We start from the raw sequence: 23,902 nt of genomic DNA, 5'->3' as shown, positions 1-23,902 counted from the left end.
GAGTCAAGAGTACTGCCCCCTTGAGGTCCCTCGGTAAGAAGAGCCGTTCTTTTTCCGACCCTGAGAAACCCCCTCTAGAGAAGGAACGGCGAACAACTGTCACACCCCCCCCCATTTCCTGAACAATCTGAAACCTGAAAAGAGCTGTCCCCTTACCTGCGCTGAGGAGCGCTGTTCGAGAGCCACTTCCCCCCTCCTTCCACGGACGGGACTGCCGGGGACCTGTTAAGTGGCATCGGAGTTGGAGGTGCCCGGGTGGGAGTTGCGCCCCCTTTTCAGATAGGGAGGAGACTGTGTGAGAGGTGCCGCGGGAGCCGTTGCTGACTAGCTCCAAGGCGGCCACATAGCTCTGAGGCATCTCCCTCCCGCGCAGGCCCAGCAGGGATCTTGTCAGCGTGTCAGAGGGGTGGCGCCGCAGACCCACCACTTCCCTCCCGTGCAGGCCCAGTGAAGCGAGGCTTTTACCCGAGATGCGGAGGAAGTGTCTTGGGGGAGTGATCGTGCTGAGGAGGAGTCAGCTGGAAGGTGAAGCAGTAGCGTCTTCCCTCCCGCGCAGACCCAGAGAGTAAGTCGGCCTGGCTGGGGAGAGAGCGGACGCTAAGAGAAGAGTCTGCTTGTGGTGAGGTGACGACTCCCGCTGCACGTGTTGGCTGAATCAGGACAAACCTCAATTCTGCCATAAGTAAGCCGGGTTCTGGGGGCTGGGGAAGGACATCAAAACTGAGGCATCGCCACAGGGTATAATAAAGGAACTATTTCCTGGAAACCTGAAGGGAACTGACAAATAGGCCAGGGGAGCCTGTACTGGAAAGACTAACATTCCCGAACTAGAAAGCTACCATTAATAGCACTATTGCTGGCTCATTACTCGAGTAAACTGGTAGCCAGAACACCACGGGTAATCTACTTAAACGCCTGATCTTGCTGGAATTTAATGCCTGTTCTTATCTGCTTGGGGGTACACCGATCTGATATTTGTCAATGCATTCTCTGAACTTATTATAAGGGAAGTGTCAAATGTTCTTCAAGGTTTAAGATTGTGCACTCTTGCTTCTCTGAATTGAGGGGTGGTGTGTTCTTACTGCTAACTTGAAATTCAAACTGCAAAAGTACTGACTGAAATTTAGAGCATTGGAGGGAATTACTGAATTCTTGCCAATAGACAATAAGGTTCTAAAACCAAATGTAATGATGAATTTATAAGGATACTTGAAATCAAATGTGGAAATGCTTGCTATATGAAAACAACCCCTGGTTGACGGGGTAAGACCATTCAAAGAATTTTTATAAAGTATTCCGTATTTTTCTAATCTGGTGTTGTGTCATTTTTAGTGGATGGGCGCTGGATTGCTGTGTGGAGTGTGACGCAAGCATAACACAATTGCCTTTGAGAATAGACCTTCCTACTCTGTGCCAGGCTACCCTATGTGGACTGGTAACCCCAGGTCCAACAAGGGCATATCAGATAGAGGTGCAAACTTCATGTCTAGTTACTTGACTGCAATGTGGAAGGAGTGTGGAGTGAACTATAAGTTCTCCACACCCTATCACCCACAGTGCAATGGTCTAGTTGAAAGGTTCAACAAGACCTTAAAGGGTATGATTATGGGTCTCCCAGAAAAGCTCAGGCGGAGATGGGATATCCTGCTACCCTGCCTTTTGTTTGCTTACAGAGAGGTTCCTCAGAAGGGGGTTGGCTACAGCCCTTTTGAATTTCTGTTTGGGCATCCTGGGGAAAGACCCCTTTGTCTGGTGAAGGAAGAATGGGAGTTACCTCTCAAACTTCCCAAACAAGACATTGTGGACTATGTACTTGGTCGTCGCTCCCGGATGGCTGAGTACATGAAACAGGCATCCAAAAACCTTGAGGCAAGTCAGGAATTGCAAAAGGCCTGGCATGACCAAAAGGCTGTACTGACTGTTTACCAGCCAGGACAGAAAGTGTGGGTGTTGGAGCCAGTGGCCCCAGCAGCTCTCCAAGACAAACGGAGTGGACCCCACACTATTGTTGAGCAGAAGGGTGAAGTCACCTATTTGGTTGAATTTGGAACTCCCAGGAGTCCCCACAGGGTGCTTCATGTCAACAGACTGAAACCATATATTGACAGTGCAGACATGGGCTTGCTCATGGCTACTGATGAAGGACAGGAGGAAAAGAGTGACCCTCTCCCAGACCTGCTCTCTCAGAACCCTGATGATGGTTCAGTTGATGGTATAGCCTTGGCAGGCAGCCTCACTGACCAGCAGCAGATTGACTGCAGACACGTTCTGCAGGCATACAGACATATGTTTTACTGACTCCAAGTCAGACTACCTGGTGCACTCATGATGTAGACACTGGGGAAAGTCTGCCTGTTAAAAGTAAGATTTACAGGCAACCTGATCATGTCAGGGACTGTATCAGGACAGAAGTCCAGAAAATATTGGAATTGGGAGTTATTGAACCTTCAGAAAGCCCTTGGGCTAGTCCAGTAGTCCTGGTGCCAAAACCTCACACCCACGATGGTAAGAGAGAGATGAGGTTTTGTGTAGTCTACAGAGGTCTCAATGCTGTCACTAAGACAGATGCCCATCCAATACCGAAGGTTAGTGCGTTTTTCCAAAGAGAAGCAGTCGGATCGGGTCAGACTGTCTCCTGCCATCGAGGTGTTGCATCAGGCATTGTCCTTACCAACGCACGCCCCATCGTGGGTCTTGCTCATTGTAAGCATCTTGAAGATCACCATTGGATCTCCCACCGCGCACCAAGACCAGTTTTTACCTCCTTGCTTAATCACCACCGCCAATCTAAATCTCCTTTACTCTTTTCACCCACATGGTTGGCACAGCACATTTTCACTTTAATAAGCATAGTGGAACTCAGATGTCCCCCACCCCTTGGTCCTGATGAGACCCCTTATCGGCAGTGGGGTCGAAACGCCGTCGACGATTTAAGGAAACAAACCTTTAAGACAGCGCTTATGATTGTAAAAAGTGGCTGAAAAAAACTCTCTTGTTTGCATTATATAACGGTCGCTTCCTCTAATGAACAATTGTTTTAGAAACCTTGTAAATACTTCCACCAAGTGTCATTTAACTGTTTTTTCTTGGTTCTTTATAATTACACTGGGGACACTTCGCACTGTAAAAATTTATTTTGCATATTGTATATGTTGTTACTATACCTTTTTGTCAAGAATACAATTGAATTATTTAAAAATCGTTGGTTTTAGAATCGCTCTCTCTCTTTCTAACATCCCCCATAACCCTTGTATTTTGATTGCTATTATGTTTTATTTTTACCATAAAAAGTAAATGTATCATCCCACTGGAACCACTGTTTCCCAGATAAAGTACGCACCCTGGTTCCTTAGTGAGTAGAGTTCCCTTGTTCTTCCCTTCCATCCAATACCTAGAGCAGATGAGCTCATAGATAAGTTGGCCTCTGCCAAATATCTGAGCACATTTGATCTGACACCTGGCTACTGGCAAATCAGGTTAGCTGAGGATGCCAAGCCAATGACAGCATTTTCAACCCCTAGTGGACATGATCAATTTGTGGTGATGCCCTTTGGTCTGAAAAATGCACCTGCCACATTTCAAAGGTTGGTGAACAAAGTCCTCTCAGGCCTGGATGACTACTGTGCAGCCTATCTTGATGATATTGCTGTCTTTAGCTCCACCTGGGAAGATCACCTGATCCACCTGAAAAATGTTTTGGAGGCCCTGCAAAAGGCAGGCCTAACTATCAAGGCTACTAAGTGCCAGATAGACCTTGTAGGTGGAGGCCAGGTTCAACCATTGCAGAGCAAAATCTAGACCATAATGGACTGGGTTGCTCCAACCACCCAGACTCGGGTCAGAGCTTTCTTGGTCCTGAGTGGGTACTATAGGAGATTTGTCAAGGGGTATGGTTCCATTGTGACACTACTGAATGACTTAACTTCTAAAAGAATGCCTAAGAAAGTTCCGTGGACAGTCAGCTGTCAAAAGGCATTTGATGACCTGAAGCAGGCCTTGTGCACTGCACCCATTCTGCAAAGTCCTAACTACTCCAAGAAATTCATTGTTTAACAGATGCTTCTGAGTTGGGGTGCTAGGGGCTGTGCTATCACAATTGAATGAAGAAGGTCAGGACCTGACAGTAGCTTTTATTAGCAGAAGGCTGACCCCTACCGAGAAACGTTGGTCAGCTATTGAGAGGGAGGCCTTTGCTGTGGTTTGGGCCCTGAAGAAGCTGAGGCCATACTTGTTTGGTACTCACTTCACAGTTCAGACAGACCATAAGCCCCTCTTGTGGCTAAAACAGATGAAGGGTGAAAATCCCAAACTGCTCAGGTGGTCCATTTCCCTACAGGGGATGGACTATACAGTGGAACATAGACCTGGGAGTAACCATGCCAATGCAGATGGTCTCTCCAGATATTTCCACTTAGAACATGAAGACTCAACTGGTCAAGGTTAGTTTAACCTCATCCATGCTGGTGACAAGCTCAGCTCATCATGGAGTACAGTTGAGCTGTACTAATGACGAGCTGAGCTCGTCACGGCCGTTGGAACGTTCGCACGCGGGGGTAATTACCCGGCTGTGCTGAATGTTCTAAAAATGGGTGCGGCCGTGACAAGATCAGCTCGTCATGAGGGCAGCTCCGCTGTGCCTCATGACGAGCTCAGCTCGTCACCAGCATGGGGGCGCTGCACGCGGCCCCCCCGCACAGCGGGGGGAAAACACCCCGCAGCAAAGGGGTTAATGTCCCTGCGTTTGGGGGGGGTTGTGTAGGTGAGTAGGGTCTGCTTCCTATGGTTACCCCCACTTTTTGCTGTCATTCTCTGGTTTTTAGGTCTCGGCCTGATCCAGCACATGCGCTGCACTCGGCCGAGACATTTAGTAGGGCTTCTGGAAGTGCTCCCAAAGCGGCGATCAGCTTGCTAGAACGCGCACTGGCGCGCGCGATATGCAGATCACTTTTTCAAGTCGCGCGCGCACGCGCGTTCTAGCAAGCTGGTCGGCGCGTCATTGCGATCACTTTCACTTTCAAAGCGATCGTGATTGCGGTGACTTTAGTTTTTTGGGTTTTTTTTTTACGAGCGCGGCCGCTCACTTCTAAAATGTTGGCTTCTTGTTATCTATGCCGCGTACCGAGCCCCTGCATGCCAGTCGTTGCGGAAGATATCAACAAAGGTATGTTGGGAGTTTAGGCAGTCCTGCTTATTAATCCTACATGTTAGGAAGTTCCGAAGCCTGACGGATTCTTTGTGCTCCTTTTTGTTGTATTTTTTGGCTTTTACTGGTGAAGTGAGGATTCAATTCTGGAAGGTATTTGCCTATCACTTTTTGACTTTGCTATTTCATTAGTTTTACAAGGTTATGCCGAAACACCATTATTTGCGACTGGGGATACACTCTATTTATTAATTTGTACAATACTATTGATGACGCATTTTTTGCGCTCGCGGGTGTTTCTCGCTTATGTACCGGCCCTGGATATTGACAGACATTTCCGGGCACTATGGACACGACATCCACTGCGACACAGTGGCCTTTTCTAGTTCATATTTGTGACTGAGTTGGCACCTATCCCTCATCTCTTTTGGCAATCAGACCCACCCCAGGCTCACTGAACCGTTATTAATGTTAACTGTTTATGGTTTGGTAGGTTCACAGTGTGGCTATGTTGTTAAAGTCAGTATTTGTCACATTGCCTTTCCGCTATTTTAGCACACATTTGAAGATTTTATACCGTCACCCCGGGTGATTTGTGGACCCTCTCCTGTCGATGAACAGGACGGACGTCTTACTGAGACTGAGCGTGTATCTATTCTTTCACTTCAGTAAGTCGCATTTGGTTCTAGAGGTGCCTTCGTTCACTCACCTTAATAATAATTGTTTCCCTCCTCGTTGTGTCCTAATGTTCATTCTCTCCATCTTAGGAGCTTCAATGAGCCCATCTTCCATAGTCGCAGCCTTTTCTCTGTGCATTCACATCCAATATTAGTCATTTTTTAGTAACACTTTTTAATAAGTGCCACTCGCTCCCACCGTAATTCACCGGCTCAAATCAAGAACTGCTTTAATCCTCATGTCCCTTTCCCCACATCTCTGCATTTACTCCCGTACCAATCTGTTTTATACATTTCTATCCTGTTTTGTCTCCTTCCTCCCTGTCTTCTTCTACACCTCCTTACTTCACCCCCAATTTCTCTTCTTCATCTCTCTCCTGTACCTTTCATTCTCTCATTTTTCTCTCTAACCTGCCATTGTCTGCTTCTATCCATCCTTTAATTTGCTCTCTACTTCGGCTCTTGCATCTTTTTGCTCTTTCTCTCCATCCTTTTATTTTATCTCTGCTTTCTTTTGGATCTCTCCAGTCTCCACTTCATATCTATATTCTTCCCTGTTTCTTTGTAGTCACATGTGAACCTCTTCATCTTTCCTTGTGTTTCCCCACCCTGTTTCCTTATTGCCTACATCTATTCCCTGTCTCATTTTCTAACACCTCCACCTCTAGCTTTCCATTTTTCAAATGATCTCTTTATTTTGGCATCTCTGTTTTCTACTATTTATCTCTCCATTTTCTCTTTCCTTACCCATTCGACTTTGTACCCCCCTTCATTCCCCCCCTCATCCCCAGTAGACTAAACACAGAGTCAGGCCCCAGGCAAGCATTGCAGTAAAAATCATGTGCATTCGGCCTTTTAAGTTGGCTGCAGGTGGTACAGAGCACACAGGACACCTTAACCCTCTGGTTCCAGTGCCACTGCACCAGCTGCACCACTGATAGCAGCTCCCCTATTGGCAACCGCCTAATCACTAAATCTATAAAATGTATGTTTTTACTATAGAAGCATCTGACAACAAAAGTAACATTCAGATAAAGCCTTCCAGTGCTCCTGAGCTGGCAAGTTGAATAAGCAGACTCACACATCCACTTCTCTTTTCATAGAATTATCCACAATGCTATGTGGCAAAGGGTACCAGATTACTCCATGCTGCTAGGACACACTAATTCCAGTTCTGATCTCTTCCTCTACAATATAGTGGTCCGAATTAAAGTAAAGAACAGTGTAAATGTATGGACAGAATACTACAACTCCATCCGAATGTGAGTTTACAGTTTTTTGCCATTCACAAAACAGTTTTAATAGTACATGTGAAACGTTGCTTCAAGCGTGTTGCATTGTACCTTTCATGTGACTTAAGGCTAGTTAGACCCGCAGGCCACAAGGAGCATCAAGCGGGAGGGGCTGAGGCTAGAGTACAGAATTCAGTACTAGGCAAAGAATACCAAAGTTGGCTTCTCTGTTTGCAAAACTGACAATGAGTTTCAGGAAGGGGGCACGGACAACACAACAGTGGTACGTCTAGAGAACTCCATCTGAGGTTCTAAATCAAAGACCAAGTGTAGTCTTTTCCTGTGATGTTAGTTCCAGTTTGAATCATATACACTGTGGCATTTACAAGTGATGGACGAGCTGCAATACATTCCTGCCTTTATTTTTTTTGCCATATTCTTTGCCCTTTTGCTACTATTTTGATCCCTAGTTTTTGCTTCTTGCAGTTGGAATTTCTACTGGCTCTAATTCTTGATGTGTGTGTTTTCCTCTTCTTTCTGGATGTTAGGGGGACTTGGTGCCATGCTAAACAAGCATTGGCATAGCCACTAGGTTTCACCTTTAGGACCTTATAAGTGCTTAGTTATGCAGCAGTTGAGGTTGTTGCACAAAGGATATTGTGCTGCATAAATAAACACTTATAAGGCCCCAAAGTCGAGACCTATTGGCTATGCCAATGCTTGTTCGACTTTAGTGTGACTGTGGACCTGCTAATCAGTCCCACAGCTCAGCTGTTCTCTCTCTAAATTGATACCATGTACTTTAGGTACATAACAGATTGGTTATTGGGTCACCCTTGTGAGCCCCTGTATAATGTACCATAGGTACCCAGGGCATAGGTGCACAATAGGCCTACCAGGGGCTGCAGCATGAATCGTGCCACCCCTGGTTTGCCTTCCAAACTGACACCACATGTCAGTTCTCACAGCCTGGGTAAGGTGGTGTAATCACCCCTTACTTAGATATAATATACCTATATCTATATACATAATCAGACACATATACACCTATAAGCCACTCCTAAGGCAAACCTCGACAATCCTGGAGGTAGAGCGCTTGGTTTTGTGTGAGAGGGTGCCCTGGCATGAGCTGACCCTCTGCAGCTTTCGGAAGCATCTCCTCATAGCTGTTGTAGGATATAGCCATACCATATACTCCAAAGTGCATTATAATCCTCTCGGTTAATGCTAACTTTGGTTTGGCTTTATCAGAACATGTTGTGTAAGGTGTCAAACACTTTGGAGTACTACTCCCTCCCCCCGCCAGTCCTGGCGGTGGGGGTAGCATTCCACCTTTCTAGAGGGAGAAGACATGTAGTTACTGGTTTACCCGGTTAAACAGAACCTCAGCATCACAAAATGGATGCTGCTGCCACAGACATGAGTCTGCCCTCCTGCTGCTGGACGAAACTCCAGCAGGGGAGGCCTTGACAATAGGTTTCCTGTCCAGGGAAGTGCTGGCACCTCACCAGACAGGCTCTTAGTGTATTGGGGCAGGGAGGGCTGCATTCAGTGAATGCTTCCCAGACACTGCCTGGGGTACACAAGGTGCTCCATTCATTTCCCAGTTCAAACCGGTTGCTGGGCACTCAGCCCCAGCTCTGGCGCAAAACTGGAGAAAGGGGAAGGGGTGTAACCACCCCCACCCCAGGTCCACCCATAGGAGGGACCTTAGAGTTAGTCCAACGCCTAAACTTACTATAAGTATAGAACCCCAGTCCCTAGGACTTTAGATTACCATGGACGAAACTCTGCAACATATATCCTGGATCTTCGACATTGCATTTTGACTGGAAGACAGAAGAAATATCCCTTGTGGTCAAGGAGTGACCACCCTGTTCAAACAGGCACCAACAGCATCTTTGCCAGTCTGCATTTCTGAGACTCCCGCCTGACCCTGAAGACACAGGACATAGACTTCCAGACATCTCTGAACCTGGCCTTCGCTCCCAGCAAAGCTGAGACCCATGGCGGACACGAGAGACGTGGGACCAGAACTCCTGGACATCCTGCATTTTGCTAACTGCATCGACTTCCCGAGGTATCCCGAAGTTGTGCATTGGGGTGCTTGAAGCCCCAGCCCCGAGCACCTTTTGCACCGAAGCTCAGAGGCGCACACTCCACGAGTGTCCTGTGGGCCCGCTTTGTGCATTTCAGCTTGACGCATCTTCGCGGTTCCTAGTCCGTTGGCTAGTGGGCCCCCAAGAAGACCAACCTTTGATTTAACTTGCTTTCCTGGTTGCTCCAGGTTTGCTCCAGCTTCCCTGCAAAGGAGAAGTTCCACAGACCTTGCTGGTCTGCACCGAAGCCAATCTCGACATCCTGCGTGGGTTGTGTTTGCCAAGGCTTGTTGGGTCCAATCCAGATACCGACACTGCAGTCAACTAGATCCTTTGTGGGACAGCTCGAATCCAGCTCCTGGTTGTCGTCGACTCCTGGACCTAGTGACTGAAGAGACAAACTTCACTTTTTCACCTGAAATCACCCGACATCTGGAGGCATCTTGCTATTGCCGCCCTGGTCACTGGCTAGTGGCCCAGACTCTGTCTCCTATGCTTTCAAGTTCTTCAAATCTCCAATCCACCCTTGGATCCACCTGTACACTTTTCCTCTGGTCGCCTGCAGCACTTCTTTGCAGCTCTCCATTGGAATCGACGACGAAACCCGACAGGAAAAGACACCTATGCACCCGGCTTCACGGGGTGAGGTAACACGAGTACTCCGGTGCTCGCGTGGGTATTGTCTCTCCAAGTGTCCTAGTCTAAAAGGGTTCCATCATAGTTCACTTCCTTGTACCCTTAATCTTTAAAATTGTAACTTGTTTGTTTCCCATTGAAAGTCAATGGTAACCCGCGGCTGTGTTTAGACACTGCACATGTCTCCCATGGGCCTCCTACATCCTAACCTTTGGTTGTTCTGAGTAGCCCCAGAGATTCCACAGGCCCCAGGTCTGCTTTCTAATTTCCACATGGTTCTTATACCACTATTTTAGTATATGGTTTGTGAGGCCCCTAGGGCAAAACGTATACAGTGCAACTTATCGTATGCTAATCAAGTTCCTTGTATTGTACTTTTACCTCTGACCTTATAAAGAGTGCAGAGGGGTTGTGTTTAGAGTAAATACATATATATTTGATATATAGCTTGTATGGTGTGCTTTCATTTGGTACTCAAGAGATTATAAATGGTAAAAACAACTTGCTTAACTCGTCTCCAAGTCTTAGCCTGAAGGCTGCTCTCCACAGCTACCACTAGGATAGCTTTCTATAAGTTTGACTTTAAAACCTACCACCAATAAGGGTCGATTAGAATGGTGCAAGGTGCCCGCTAGAATAGTGGACATCCTATACCAGGCTAACTTCTCACATGCTACATAAATCCCAATATTTTGAAATCTCAGACACTAGTACTTCTTAAGGTGATATGCACTCTTATTCTGGAAGGAAGTCTCTTGGGCCTGGGCAGTGGATAGTGACTGTATCCACATTCTGGTGGAATGATTCAGGTTCCCCAAACAGCTTTTCTAGCACTTAGCTGAAAGGAGACCCCCATTTAGATGATTGATACTAACTCTGTCCAGAGAATAAACTATATCCTTACAACAACAAAGTGTTACGGTACACAGGAATAGGTTCCTCTGTTCATTGTGTTGACATGTAATTATTTTGTTCTTAACCAAAGTAAAGGAACTGTAAATGAATATTGTGACTTCTTTCTTCCCATGAGACAAGGGTGGACTAACATCCACTGAAGAAGTCCTACATTGACAGTCTCAGCATTTCAGGAACTTTGCTCTGCACAGGTACATGGCCTTTCCTGTTGATAGACACAGTTCTCTGACTCCTAGTTCTATCTCTACTACAACACTGCAGCCATCCTGCCACTAAAGGATCACAGGGTCACTAAGGCATTTTTTCTATATTAGCATTGGCACCTTTATAGTCTCCTCCCTGATCCAAGTGAGATACTTACTGAGGACAGATAGTTTCGCTCCCATGCTCGCTGGTAGCCCAGGTCACTCCGAAGCCCTTGTAATACTTCCATAGCCGCCACCTTTGCTTTGATCTGAGCCATGTCAGACGGAGGGATGTTCTTAATGATCTGTCTGGCTCGCCACCTTAAAGACAAGATGATATGAACAGGTACTCAATGACAGTTCTCTCCAAAAAATAAACCTTTATTAGAAAGGAAACCTTTTGCAAAGCCATCAAACCAACTTGCCTTTGCAGCACCTTATCGAGGGATGTCATCCCAAAATTAGCACGAAGGCCCAAGCTCTAGAAATACAAATTTCAAGTGTGAAAGTCACGTATGTTGTTTTAGAAATATCCTGAAAAATCTTAGACTAGTACCAGAATCTAAATGAAGCATCAGTTTAAACACAACTTTGTCTATTCATAAAAATGATGCATAATCAGACATGCATTTCACCTGTTTTGGAGTAGTGCTATTCAGTTAGCATGTTTTTGGAATAATAGAGCTCTACAGGCAGACAATGCCTAATAATCTCAAAGTTTTATGCCCACATGCATCAAGCACTTTTGCATTCGCAAACGGTGCGATTCCTTAAAATCGGCCGTTTGCGAATGCAAAAGTGCTTTTTCAGATGCATCATCATTTCTGAATGGAATTCGCTGATTTTGCGACTTTCCAGAATGCGAATGCATTTAAGGAATCGCAAATTTGCGATTCCTTAAATGCAATGCATCATTCAGAAATGAAATTGCGAGAACAAGGTTTGGAAGTGCAAATTACCACGAGGTTGAACCTCGTGGTAAATTGCGAAAAATGTTTAAAAGGTACTAATTTACATTTTAAACGATGTCATGTTACAGACACACATGTCCTTAGGACATGTGGGTGTGAAACATCCATTTCAAATTACATTTCGGGGGTGCAGGGGGGGGGGTCCTTTGGACCCCCCCCCTGCACCCATGAAATTTTCTAAGTGCCATTCGCAATTTTCATTGATTCCTATGGGCCTTTTGGCCCATAGGAATCAATGGGAATTGCGAATTAGCAATTTTGAAGTCACAAAATATTTGCGAGTCGGTAAAAATTGCAAATTTTACCGAATCGGAAATATTTTGCACTTTCCATGATGCATCCCGTTTTGCGAATCCATATTTGCGATTCGGTAAAATTCGCAAATTTGGAAACGCAAAACGGGAGTTTGATGCATGTGGGCAATAGTGCGTTAAAGAAGAAATAAAAATAACGGTGGTTTGGGGGACCTACCTTGTAGCTGTAAATAATGTATCCTCTGGAGTCGTACATATTCTGAACCCTTGCTTCCTTTCCTTATTGGAAAAACATACCCCTAAGGGATCGATGACATTGAGGCTTCAAACCTGTTTTGGGGGTAAACTCCTGTTTGTACCCAAAGAACAAGTTACTTACCCGTGGTAGCACTCTTTCTGATAGATACTTAGATCTAACCACAGATTCCTCACCTTAGAATATCCCCAGGTGCCAAAATGATTTCAAAGAAGTTTCAATAATACTCCCTCTCTCACCCTTACGTGCTGACATCAGTTTCTTGTCTTTTTCTTTTAGACTCCCTCAGATGCACAGCATAATATGTTGATGACATAGTGCTGATCTATAACTTGGGTTCTTTGTGGATTTCTAATTGGAGGCCAATCCAAAGAATGAATAAGTGGTAGGGCAGTAATGAATCTGCAGTTAGTTAGAGTATTCACCAGAAAGAGTGTTACAGAAGGTAAGTAACATGTTCTTCTGAGAAGTACTTATAGCTGCAGTTTCCTCACCTTAGAAAAGATATCAAAGCACTAAATTCCAAGGGTGGAGGATCTGTGGAGTGTATTCTAACCAAAAGGTATTGAAGAACTGAGCAGGTAAAGAGTCCTTCCTACCAGATCTGGCTGTCAAGACAGTAGTACTTTGTGAACGTATGCATTGACGCCCACGTAGCAGCCAGGCAGATATTAAGGTGTAACGGGGTGTACAGTCGGGGTCATCAGGATGTCGATACGGGACTACCCATCAACGCAGGAAAGAACCTGGGGAGGTCCGACTTAACTTTTGTCCCCTCCCCTCCCCTCTCTCTGTCTCATCCACAGGAACCAGCGACGACATGGACTGAGTCGAACGCTATGGACTGGCCCTTTAACTGCGAGGAGAACACCGAGTGGGAGGAGTCAGGATATCAGCCCTGCCCATCAAAAGGGGAACGAGAAGCCTCTCAGGTGTGCTTGTTCACCTGGAGGACGGAAGGCGAAGGAGGAAGGAGGACGGAGATTCAGGAGGAGGAAGAATTCGAACGTAGGAAGATCGACGAGCAGCAGGAGAGAACGGAAGACGACTCGGAAGACCTTGAGACTCGACGGGCAGGAGAAGAGGTGGAGAGTCGGACGACAGGAGACAAAAAGCGAGCAGAACCGGCGCCTGCCCAGGACGGAGGAAAGCCAGGAGGCCACCGTTTCCACGAGCCGCCCAGCCACTCACCCAGGGGAGGTGCGTGGCTTCTCCAGGTACGGGATCGTTTCAGGGGCTGGGTAGGAGGGCAGCGTACTTTAGGTACAACCCCGAGGGACGTTTAGTTTAACGGAAATCACCCTTCACTGCCGTTCACGCCTTAAACTGAGCACCGGGAGACCCCTCACTTACCCCCCCTTTTTTGCACAGAGTACAAAGTGGTGCAGCACCTGACACTTCTTTCTTTCTATTTTTCCCTCGGACTGGGTGATCGCTGGAGAGCCACTCCGACAGTCGGGACGGGCTCGGAGGAGGAGGAGCCGCCTGTCCGAAGACCGGAAGGGCCAAGGAAGAAGGAAAAGACCGTCCACCGACGTCGGAGCAGAAGCCGGTCACCAAGGAAACACCCGGCCCGTAAAAGCTGTACAGATCAACTGTTTGGTCTTTTCGCTCCCGGTGTGCCCAGCCAATAGATGGGTGTGTGCGAAAAAGAGTATTTGTTCTCTGTAAGATACCGGCACCAAAAGTTGCTCGGGTTCGTCCTCCTTAGCCTGCCGGTATAGTAGCTCTTTGGAGATGAGAAAACGGGGGTATCTGGGGTGAGGATCGTCCATCTCACGGTGAGCCTGCTCCCAGGCATTAAGGAGTGTGGTGTCATTGATTTGTGCAAATTTGAAACTCCGGTCCATTACCCAGGGTTCCGGGGTCAGAAGGGCCGGCTTCACTGACTGCATGCTGGGTTTCCCTGTTCCCATACTCTGCCTGAACCAGTGAAGGAAACGCGGATTGTCAGTACCTATGATCAACGGCTCTGGGAGGGTATTGAGAACCCCTACTCTCACTCGCTGTTGGGGCCCTCCCTTGGGGACTATGGGAATTATTGCAAGGGGGTAGGTCTTCACATCCCCATGCACACATCTTATTGCCACGTTTTGGTTCTCTAGGTATTGAGACTTTAGCACATGAGGGGCCTGAATAACCGACTGCCGGCACCCTGAGTCTAAGAGGGCCTGCACGACCGCACCATTCACCTGCACACTCACCCTATAAGTGCTCCCCATCTCCGCGGAGTAAAGTACCGTCCGTGGCAGGTATCCCACCTCCATCGGTTCCTCTTGGGTTTTCTTAGCGGGGCAGAATCGGGCGATGTGGCCCCAGTTCCCACAATCAAAGCATTGGGGTCCAGAACTAGCTGGCCCCTCAGGTTTCCAGCTACGGGTCTTTGGAGGGTCGACGGGTCGCTGGACGGGGCGTCTCTCTGGTTTCATGGGCGGCTTTGGGTGGCGCTCACTTTCCCACCCGGTGGAGCGGGGTTGGGCTCTGGAAAAGGTAGTGGCCATCTCCACGGCTTCCGCCGTTGTCAGATTGTGGTGTTGGCGAAGCCAACGCTGCGTCGCATAGGGAAGGGCCTCCAGGAATTGTTCGAGATATATCCGGTCCATAATCTCGGTCTTGGTGCTAGTGTTAGGGGTCAGCCATTTATCGGCGGCCATTTTCAGTCTCACGAATAGGGTTTTAGGGGTCTCTCCTGGGGTGCCCCGTTCTTTCCGAAATCGTATTCGGTAGGCCTCAGTGTCCAAGCCTAGGTGATCGAGAATTATCTTTTTTATCTCTTGGTATGACGTATCCCCGTTAGGATTAGCAACCTGGTAGGCGGCTTGGGCCTCCCCTGAAAGGAGTGGGGCCAGGAAGAAGGGCCATTTGCTGATGGGCCAGCCACAGGCCCTTGCGGCCCTTTCAAAATTTAGCAAAAAAGCATCCGGGTCGTCTCCGGTATGATACTTCTGTAGAGCCACTGCAGAGGAGCCATGGGGGATGGTTCCTTCACCTCTAGTACTCCCGGTGGCGACGGGATCTACCCAGGGCTGTTGAGACTCTTCCCGAGCGGCTAGGGCTTTCTTTAGGATCTCCCGGTCAGCCTGGGCTGAAGTCAGTTGCTGTTCCGCCACCCAGCCGAGTTTCTCCTGTCCTTTCACGAGCTCTTGAAGAATGGTTTCCATCTCTGTGTCGAGATTTAGGTTGCCCGCATTCTCCACCACTGTTACAATGTGAGCGGGTTGCGGCGCAGTAGAGATAGGCAATAGGCGGGCTCTTGGAAGTTTAGGCTTTAATGTGGCAAACAGTTGATCTGTACAGCTTTTACGGGCCGGGTGTTTCCTTGGTGACCGGCTTCTGCTCCGACGTCGGTGGACGGTCTTTTCCTTCTTCCTTGACCCTTCCGGTCTTCGGACAGGCGGCTCCTCCTCCTCCGAGTCCGTCCCGACTGTCGGAGTGGCTCTCCAGCGATCACCCAGTCCGAGGGAAAAATAGAAAGAAAGAAGTGTCAGGTGCTGCACCACTTTGTACTCTGTGCAAAAAAGGGGGGGTAAGTGAGGGGTCTCCCGGTGCTCAGTTTAAGGCGTGAACGGCAGTGAAGGGTGATTTCCGTTAAACTAAACGTCCCTCGGGGTTGTACCTAAAGTACGCTGCCCTCCTACCCAGCCCCTGAAACGATCCCGTACCTGGAGAAGCCACGCACCTCCCCTGGGTGAGTGGCTGGGCGGCTCGTGGAAACGGTGGCCTCCTGGCTTTCCTCCGTCCTGGGCAGGCGCCGGTTCTGCTCGCTTTTTGTCTCCTGTCGTCCGACTCTCCACCTCTTCTCCTGCTCGTCGAGTCTCAAGGTCTTCCGAGTCGTCTTCCGTTCTCTCCTGCTGCTCGTCGATCTTCCTACGTTCGAATTCTTCCTCCTCCTGAATCTCCGTCCTCCTTCCTCCTTCGCCTTCCGTCCTCCAGGTGAACAAGCACACCTGAGAGGCTTCTCGTTCCCCTTTTGATGGGCAGGGCTGATATCCTGACTCCTCCCACTCGGTGTTCTCCTCGCAGTTAAAGGGCCAGTCCATAGCGTTCGACTCAGTCCATGTCGTCGCTGGTTCCTGTGGATGAGACAGAGAGAGGGGAGGGGAGGGGACAAAAGTTAAGTCGGACCTCCCCAGGTTCTTTCCTGCGTTGATGGGTAGTCCCGTATCGACATCCTGATGACCCCGACTGTACACCCCGTTACATAAGGACAGTAGCCCCACACACCAATACAGTGGTATCAGCCCTTGCCCTGGTGGAATAGGCTCTCAGACCTTTCAGGGGCTGTTTCTTGGCCAGTGAGTGGCATATCTTTATACAGAGGAGTATCCTTCATGACTTGATCCTCTTCCTCACAGCCGTGCCTTTCTTTACTCTAGAAACCCCACCCACAAAGCAGTAATCCACTCGATGGGCCTTGATATAATCAATGTAAAAACTCAAAACCTTTCTGAAGACCCACCAATGGAGCCTCTCCTCTGAGTTCAGGGGGTTAGGGAAATCAAAGAATGGCACTACAGTGATCAACTTCTCGATGTGGAAGGGAGGTACAGCTTTAGACCGAAAGGTTATCTGAGTGCACAGCACCAATTTGATTAAGAGAAAGGTGGTTTGGGGGGTTTGTACTGAAAGTGCTTGTGAGGAAGACAGTAGTGAGGAACAATATAAATTGGAACTATATATGGCTTGAAGGGTGCAACAACATGAGTAAGGTTGAGAACAAGTTAAGGTCCCACTGAGGCATCACAAATAGTTCCGGAGGGAGCACGTGCATTAAGCACTTAACACCTTGACTGCTAAGGCAATTCCAGCTGGGTGCTGAGCTTATTTGAATACCATTGTTTCATTACGAGCTCAGCTCGTCATAAGCACACGACCAGTGTACTGCATGACGAGCTGAGCTCGTCATGAGCAGCGAAGGGGTTAATAAAACTCATCACAGTTTGCGTTTTTATATGGACGGTGGTCTTGCAAACATAGGAAGGCCGAAAGGGCTCACAAAGAAGCTTTCCCAGTACCCACTGCAAGGCCTTGCTAGAGAAAGATCAAACAACATGTCTGACACCTTTGCTTGTAAGAGGTCAGTGTTTCGAGCATGACTTCAGATAACAATGTTGTCCCAGCATAGATAAATGCTTTGGAAGGGTATCACGCAGGAAGGATGACATCAACCACTTCAGAAGGTAAATTAGATGCAGTCAATTGCCGCTACTCAGCCCCCATGCAGTGAGGTGTAAGCTGTGGAGATTCGGGAGGAACTCTGATTATGGAGCAGATGCTTAGGAGTTACTGGTACTACACTCTCCTGGCCCAGTCCGGGGAAATTAGGATGACTTGGGCCCTGTCATAATTGATCTTCCTCACAACTCGAGGTGGGTGAGGTAGTGGCAGGATACATACAGTAGTCCCTCTGTCCACTCCACTCCAGTCAGAATGAATTGCAGCGAATTATCTCACGGAAACTCCAATGCACGAAACTGTTGACACTACGTTGTCTCAACAGTGGCAACTAGGTGTAACTAGGATTGTTCCCACTGATCAAAGACGCCTGCCCCAGAATACAGATGCTAACTGTGATCTGACAAGCATCATTTGCTCAGTTAGTCTGCTCTGGAAATCAGGGACTGCACGAGGTGGTTGGTAACCAGAAAGATGGTGTCCTGTTCCCGCCACCTCCAGAGATTTGAGACACAGGCTGTAGGACCCCATTCATTCCTCCCGCTTATAGGACCACATGGTGGTAATGTTGTCTGTAAGAGCCTCCACCAGCCTCTCCTTGCTAGATGGCAGGAAGACTTTTATGGTCAAGTGTGGTTCCAGGAGATTGATCTGGAGTCGAGGAAACTCAGGACCCTAGTCGCTCTAATATACACTTCTTCTACATGGCCCCACAACCCATCAGAGATGCATTCTATCACCACAGTCAGCACTAGATGGGAAGGGAGAGTTGCCTAAAGAAGTAAAAATTGCAGTTGGGGAGTCACAACTTTAAATTTTGGAAAGTTTCCTTTGAGACCTTAATGGTGTCATAAAGGCATCTGGGTGTTGGGCTCATTTGGATTTCAGATTCCACTGCAGGGCTGCATGTGCTACCTGGTTTATGTGGCAAGGAAGACGCACACCGCTAAGAAGACAAGAAGCCTTAAAGCCACTGTCACCGAGATTCAGGGTCTGGCATGAAATTTCAGGATCATATAGCGAATGTCCAGGACATGTTGCGGTGAAGGAAAATCTTTGAACCTCACAGTACCCAGGATTTTAAGGTGAGCCGCAATGAAGTTAATAGGTTAGCCAAGGTCTGGAGTTAGCCCACAAGCCCGCCTTCAGCAGCCAGATATCAATATGTGGGAATATTGGAATTCCCATTCTCTGAAGATGGGCAGCGACAATTGCCATCACTTTCATGAGCACCAGAGGGGCAGAGGTGAGGCCGAAGGTGAACACTGGAAATTGAACGTGTTCTTGATCCACCTTAAATCTGAGATAGGGAGCGTGTCCTGACTGGCCTAGATGGCTGGCGGTGATTCCGCGTTCATCCGGCTTCAAACTCTACTAATCGCGTCCCGAGGAAACATCGGCTATCCCCTTTTCCTTCTGACTCCGGGGATCTTTGCATTTTGGCCCAGACCAACTCGAGACGGTGCAGTCGATCTGGCTGTACCCAGCCAGGCCCCCCGGCCTACACAGCAACGGTGTTGCACTGCGAAAGGGCTCGACCCATGACTTCCTCTGGGAATGCGGCTGACTGTGGGTCTCCCGTGGTGGACTTCCTAAACAGTGGGGATGCATGCTCCTGAGGCTTTTCCTGCCCGCACTGATTGCTGAGCTTGGGTGGGGTCCACCCTGGTTTTGAGCCGTTTTGAGGGGTGAAGTAACTCTAGGCCATGTTGCACCTGCCGCTTGTGCTGCATCATCATCACGCTGCAAGGGGACGTCACCCACGCATTATTTTGGGGCCATGTGGCGCTCAGATTGCCGGAGAGACCAGCTGCCTGCAAGCCCCCCATTGTGATCCTCCTGAGCAGCGGGCTGCATCCTTCGGTGGGGACTCCTGCCCTCAGCGGCAACTGTGGCTGAGATTGGTTTACCTGAAGATCATCAACATGGTCTGCGGACCGCTTGGTCTGCAGGTTTGGCTGGCTGGTCGCGCAGTGTCGAGGCCTCGTTGGTGTGAGTGGCCCTTCCTTGTGGGCTTTACAATGGCGTGGAACTGTTGCTGACTCCCTGATGGACCATCCTGGTGTGTGGAACGACCTTATAGTGGCAGGGGATTGTTCCAGTGTACTGTGCTCCGTGTGGGGATCTGGTCTCTGGCCCTCCATGATAATGGAGGGCCAAGCCTCGGCTTGCAGCTGTGCCACGCCGCCTGACTGTCTTCTGCAATTGGGGCACACAGACCTCCTCACTTGTTGGATGCTGTCTAACACCCTTTTCTCCTGCCATGCATTTTCATCTTGATTCTGTAAGTAGCGATCACCTCCATTATGAGGCATTATTGTGGACCTCTTTCTTTCCCTTGCCCTTCAAACTTAGCCCCTGAACTTTATGGCACTACGGAGATTGGGCTGTAGCTTGAGAGGGGCTCGACTACTCGTGCTGTCAGGGTATGTTGTCCTGTTGTCTCACCTGCTGGTACCTGTACTGTCCAGTGCCTTGATTTACCATGAAGAAGGGGGCCAGCCCCTATTTGTATGCAGCCTAGGATCAACAAATACACAGCCCACCAGCCCCCCATCCCTCAGAGAAGTGCGACCAAGGCTCCCTCACTTTCCACACTGGAGGGTTCACCGACCACAAGTGACAATTTCCTGGCTATTCGGACTTCCCGATCCACTTTGGAATGTAAGATTGGGGATGTTCACTTCAAAGTGGTTTTCCTATGCCAAGACCTGTGCAATGTAGGGGATCATGTTGCTGGTCCCTAGGGGTGCATCTCTGAGCTGGAGAACTCTATATCCACTATCAAGGTGTTGGTCACCCGTCTTACAACAGTATCCCACAAACTGGAGATCCGGGTGGAGGACACTAAAAATCATGCATGACGTAGCAATCTCCAGTTTTTGGGATTCCCTGAGGGGGTTGAGGGGCCCCTGTCCTCATGCCTCATGGTCGAGAGTGCACATACATTTTTGATGACAGTCCCTCTGCCGGTGGCACCACCTCGACCAATGATCACCAAGGTCTTGAACTACAAAGATAGGGATGTGGTCCAGCGCTTTTAATGAAAATTGTCCCCCAAGACCTTCCAGTCATCCCGGATTCTAATTTTCCCAAACTATACCCTCCTTGTGCAGTGCCAACTTTGATTCTTTGAATAGTTTATAAGCGATAAACCTATGCTACATGCTCCTGTTCCCTGCCCGTCTCAAGGTCATTCATACCTCTACATCTTTTTTTTTTACACTCTTGAGGCAGCTTGGGAATGGGCTACGGAGATTTGGCCTTTGCGTACTAACTCACTGCCCTCCTGGGTAGATCGCTCACCCGACAAAGATGTCACTGGCAGAAACTGGAGCCATGGCATTGGGTGGCAAAATGGTTCTACCAGACATGGCAGGCAGACAGGACCATCCCCTGCCTCCCTACTGAAGAGGATGCTTCTCTCCCATGAACCCGCTGTGGAGGCCACTGTTGTTTCCGAGCCAGATCCTTTGGTGACTTTTGAGACCCTTGCCTCATCCTTCCTAGACACATAGGGTGGTGCTAAACCTTAACCCACTCGAAGACCTCTTTAATGTCCATCAAGATTTCATGAACCTCATGTGTCAGCAGCAATGCATACTTTTTTATGGACTTCGACAGAGGGATGTGTTCTGTTTGTGCCCCATGCCGTGGACTTTTGAAGTTTGTAGTTATGTTTGGGGGGTGACTGATGCTTCTGGGGGAAGTATGGGGTGGGGTAGTTGGTTGAGGGGACTGTTTAGGGTGGTTGGTCCCGTTTGGCCCTGTGTGTATGCTTTTAGTTTAGGTACGCTGTGACGTCTTGTCCTTTTATTCCCATTGGATGCCCACTTGGCCCATGCCTGGGCCTTTATGAGAGCTCGCTGCTATGCTGGTTCTTAAGATAATGACATGGAATGTCAACAGCCTTAATGACCATTATATAGGGTTTACAAAGTGCCATGCACCCGATGTTCTCCTCTTTCAGGAGAATTATCCCCTTGGCGCCCACTGTTCATTTTTGGCCCGATATGGGTTTGATCCATGCTAGTCATACAAGAGGGTCCAGGGGTTGGCTATCCTTCTTCACAGGCGTCTCCCTACGGTGGTCAACTGTAGAGTGTCTTTGATCCGCAGGGTAGGTTTGTCACACTTGAGGGATGATTGATGGTCAGACATGTCACCTGTTGAGCAATTATCTACCTCCCCCAGCATCTTGGTCCCACGCTGGATGCATTACAGGTGCTGGCGGGAATGTCCAAAGGGTTACTGTTGTTGGCGAGGATTTTAATATGCTAATGTCTCCTGCTTGGGACAGCTCAAGGGTTCTGGCTTGTCCAGCCCCTTTGAGCACCTGGCTCATGGACTGGGCTTCTGGCTGTGGTCTATGTGATGTTCGCAACTGACACACTATATACACACACCTCTGGTGCACACAAAACGACATCCTGGATTAACTATGTTTTTCTGCCAGCTACAGATATGCTCCTTACCGCTGAGGTGGGGATATTAACGCGAGGCATTTCTGACCACGTTCCTATTACTGTCCTACTGGGTAGTGAAGCTCAGACTGAGCGTCCTGTGTGGCGCCTTAGTGCTTGGCATCTTATGAATATAACTGTGGTTGACTATTTATCACAGTACTAGCTGATTGCCTTCCTGTTACTTAATGTGGGGTTGCCTGGGACTCTTTGGGCCACGGCTGAAGTCTTAATGAGGGGTATAGCCCAAACACATTTCTACAATCGGGACCAACAATGATTGCTGCAGATTGAGGGGCTCAAAGTCCGTATTGCTCAAGTGGAGGAGGCTTCATTGGTTAAGTCCCTTGAGCCTCACCAGCTTGTCCTCAATCAGTTATCCCTGTGCCAACTGAGCCTCGATGAGGTTCAGCAGTGCTGCCTCCCAGAGTAGAGTATATGGTTTTGGCGATAAGTCAAGCAAACTTTTACACTGCCTGGCTTCCTGCGGTCTCGCCAAAAGGGTTGTCCCAAGTATTCGGGTCCCTGACAACAACCTGCTTACAGAGACTAGTGTTATTGTGTGACTGCCTTTGTGGGATACTATGATGTGCTATATGCACATGGGCCTCCCCGTTGATTGCAGACCTCTCTCTCTGTTCACTGGTGCCAAACGATGCTGCAGCACTTGTTGAGCCCTTTACTCTTGCTAAGGTCGACTCTGCCCTGAATTCGGTCAAGACTCCATCATGGAGGGAGGAGCCAAGATGGCGATCTGAACAGACGTGCGGACGCTCGGCTCCGCCGGCTCACGAGTCCCGCACCTACATCCTGACCTCTATCCTGCTGATCCCTTCTGCCAAAAGGTGCGGGAAAAGGTGCCGAGTTCGACGGTGTCCCTCCGGTCTTTCCACCCGCCCGGGGTCGGAAGTTACGGGACGGAGTGCCCTTGCCCGGGTCCCTGCCCGCACCACAGCGCCTGCCGGACCAGCGCCTGCCGGACCTCGCATGCCCGTCCTGATGCGGCGACTGTGACACAACGCGGGGGTGCCTCCGCCTGCCTGCAGCTTGGCCGATACTTGTTTTTTCCACCCGGCTGTGACTACGCGGAGCTGTACCGGGACGGCCAAGAAGGGGCTTCCCTGGGGTTCCTTTGTTCACGGCCGCCATGATGCTGGTCGGCTCTTCTCGCCAACGTGCCTGTCGCCGGTGAGCTCCCCACGGCTCTGCCTATTTCTTTCACGGTTGCTGCTCCCTAATTGAACGACGGATGGCGGCGGATGCAGTATGCTACGGGGATGACGGCTGCTTAACGATCGGGTCCCGTGGCCCCCTCGTCTTATTTCCCCCCCCCCCAGCTCTCCACGCACTGAAGTAAAGATGGCGGCTCCTGTTCTCCGGTGCTGTGAAGACGACTGTGTGCCTTCCCTTAGGGATGACGAGCATGCTTTCGTGCAGGGAGCTGGGGCTGTCTTCTCCCCTGGGAATGTGGAGCTACCGGACCTGCAGCCGGAATGGACCTACAACGATGTACTGAAGGCCTTGGGTGAGCTACGTACGGAGATGTTCTGCACCTATACAGTATTGAGCACGGCTCTTGATGCATGTGCTTATGATGTATGCCATGCGCAGGGAGCTCACCCCCGACAAGATCTTGTATTGTCTTTGTCACAGTCTGCCAGCCCACCGCCGCCTTCGAGCGCTACTGTTGCGGTTCTGGAAACTGCTGCTGAGGCTTGTGGAGATCTGTTGCCGCCCGTCGATAACGCCGCTGCAACATTGTTTCCCCTTTGTTCCCTGGCTGGCTGTCTACCTCGTGCTACAGTCTCACTGCTTTGTTCATTGCTAGCCTGCCCTCCTGCCTTGTCTTCTGCTTCATCCTTGCTGGTTATGACTTCCCCATCTCGTAACTTTTGC

General features: G+C 49.0%; 1 protein-coding gene across 1 annotated transcript in view; it reads right to left on the bottom strand.

Annotated features, from left to right (window-relative positions):
* Window positions 1-23,902, bottom strand: part of LOC147685121 (unconventional myosin-Ig-like) — a 1,601,091-nt gene that overhangs the window by 471,473 nt on the left and 1,105,716 nt on the right. Inside the window, exon 18 of the mRNA XM_086941006.1 lies at window positions 11,064-11,208. Coding sequence (XP_086797132.1) covers window positions 11,064-11,208 — 145 coding nt within the window. The remainder of the gene's footprint in view (window positions 1-11,063; window positions 11,209-23,902) is intronic.

Source organism: Lissotriton vulgaris, chromosome 10 (assembly GCF_964263255.1).
Source record: "Lissotriton vulgaris chromosome 10, aLisVul1.2, whole genome shotgun sequence".
NCBI classification, from domain to species: domain Eukaryota; kingdom Metazoa; phylum Chordata; class Amphibia; order Caudata; family Salamandridae; genus Lissotriton; species Lissotriton vulgaris.
The sequence above is the reverse complement of the archived record's forward strand: the minus strand, read 5'-3'. Positions and strand labels throughout refer to the sequence as shown.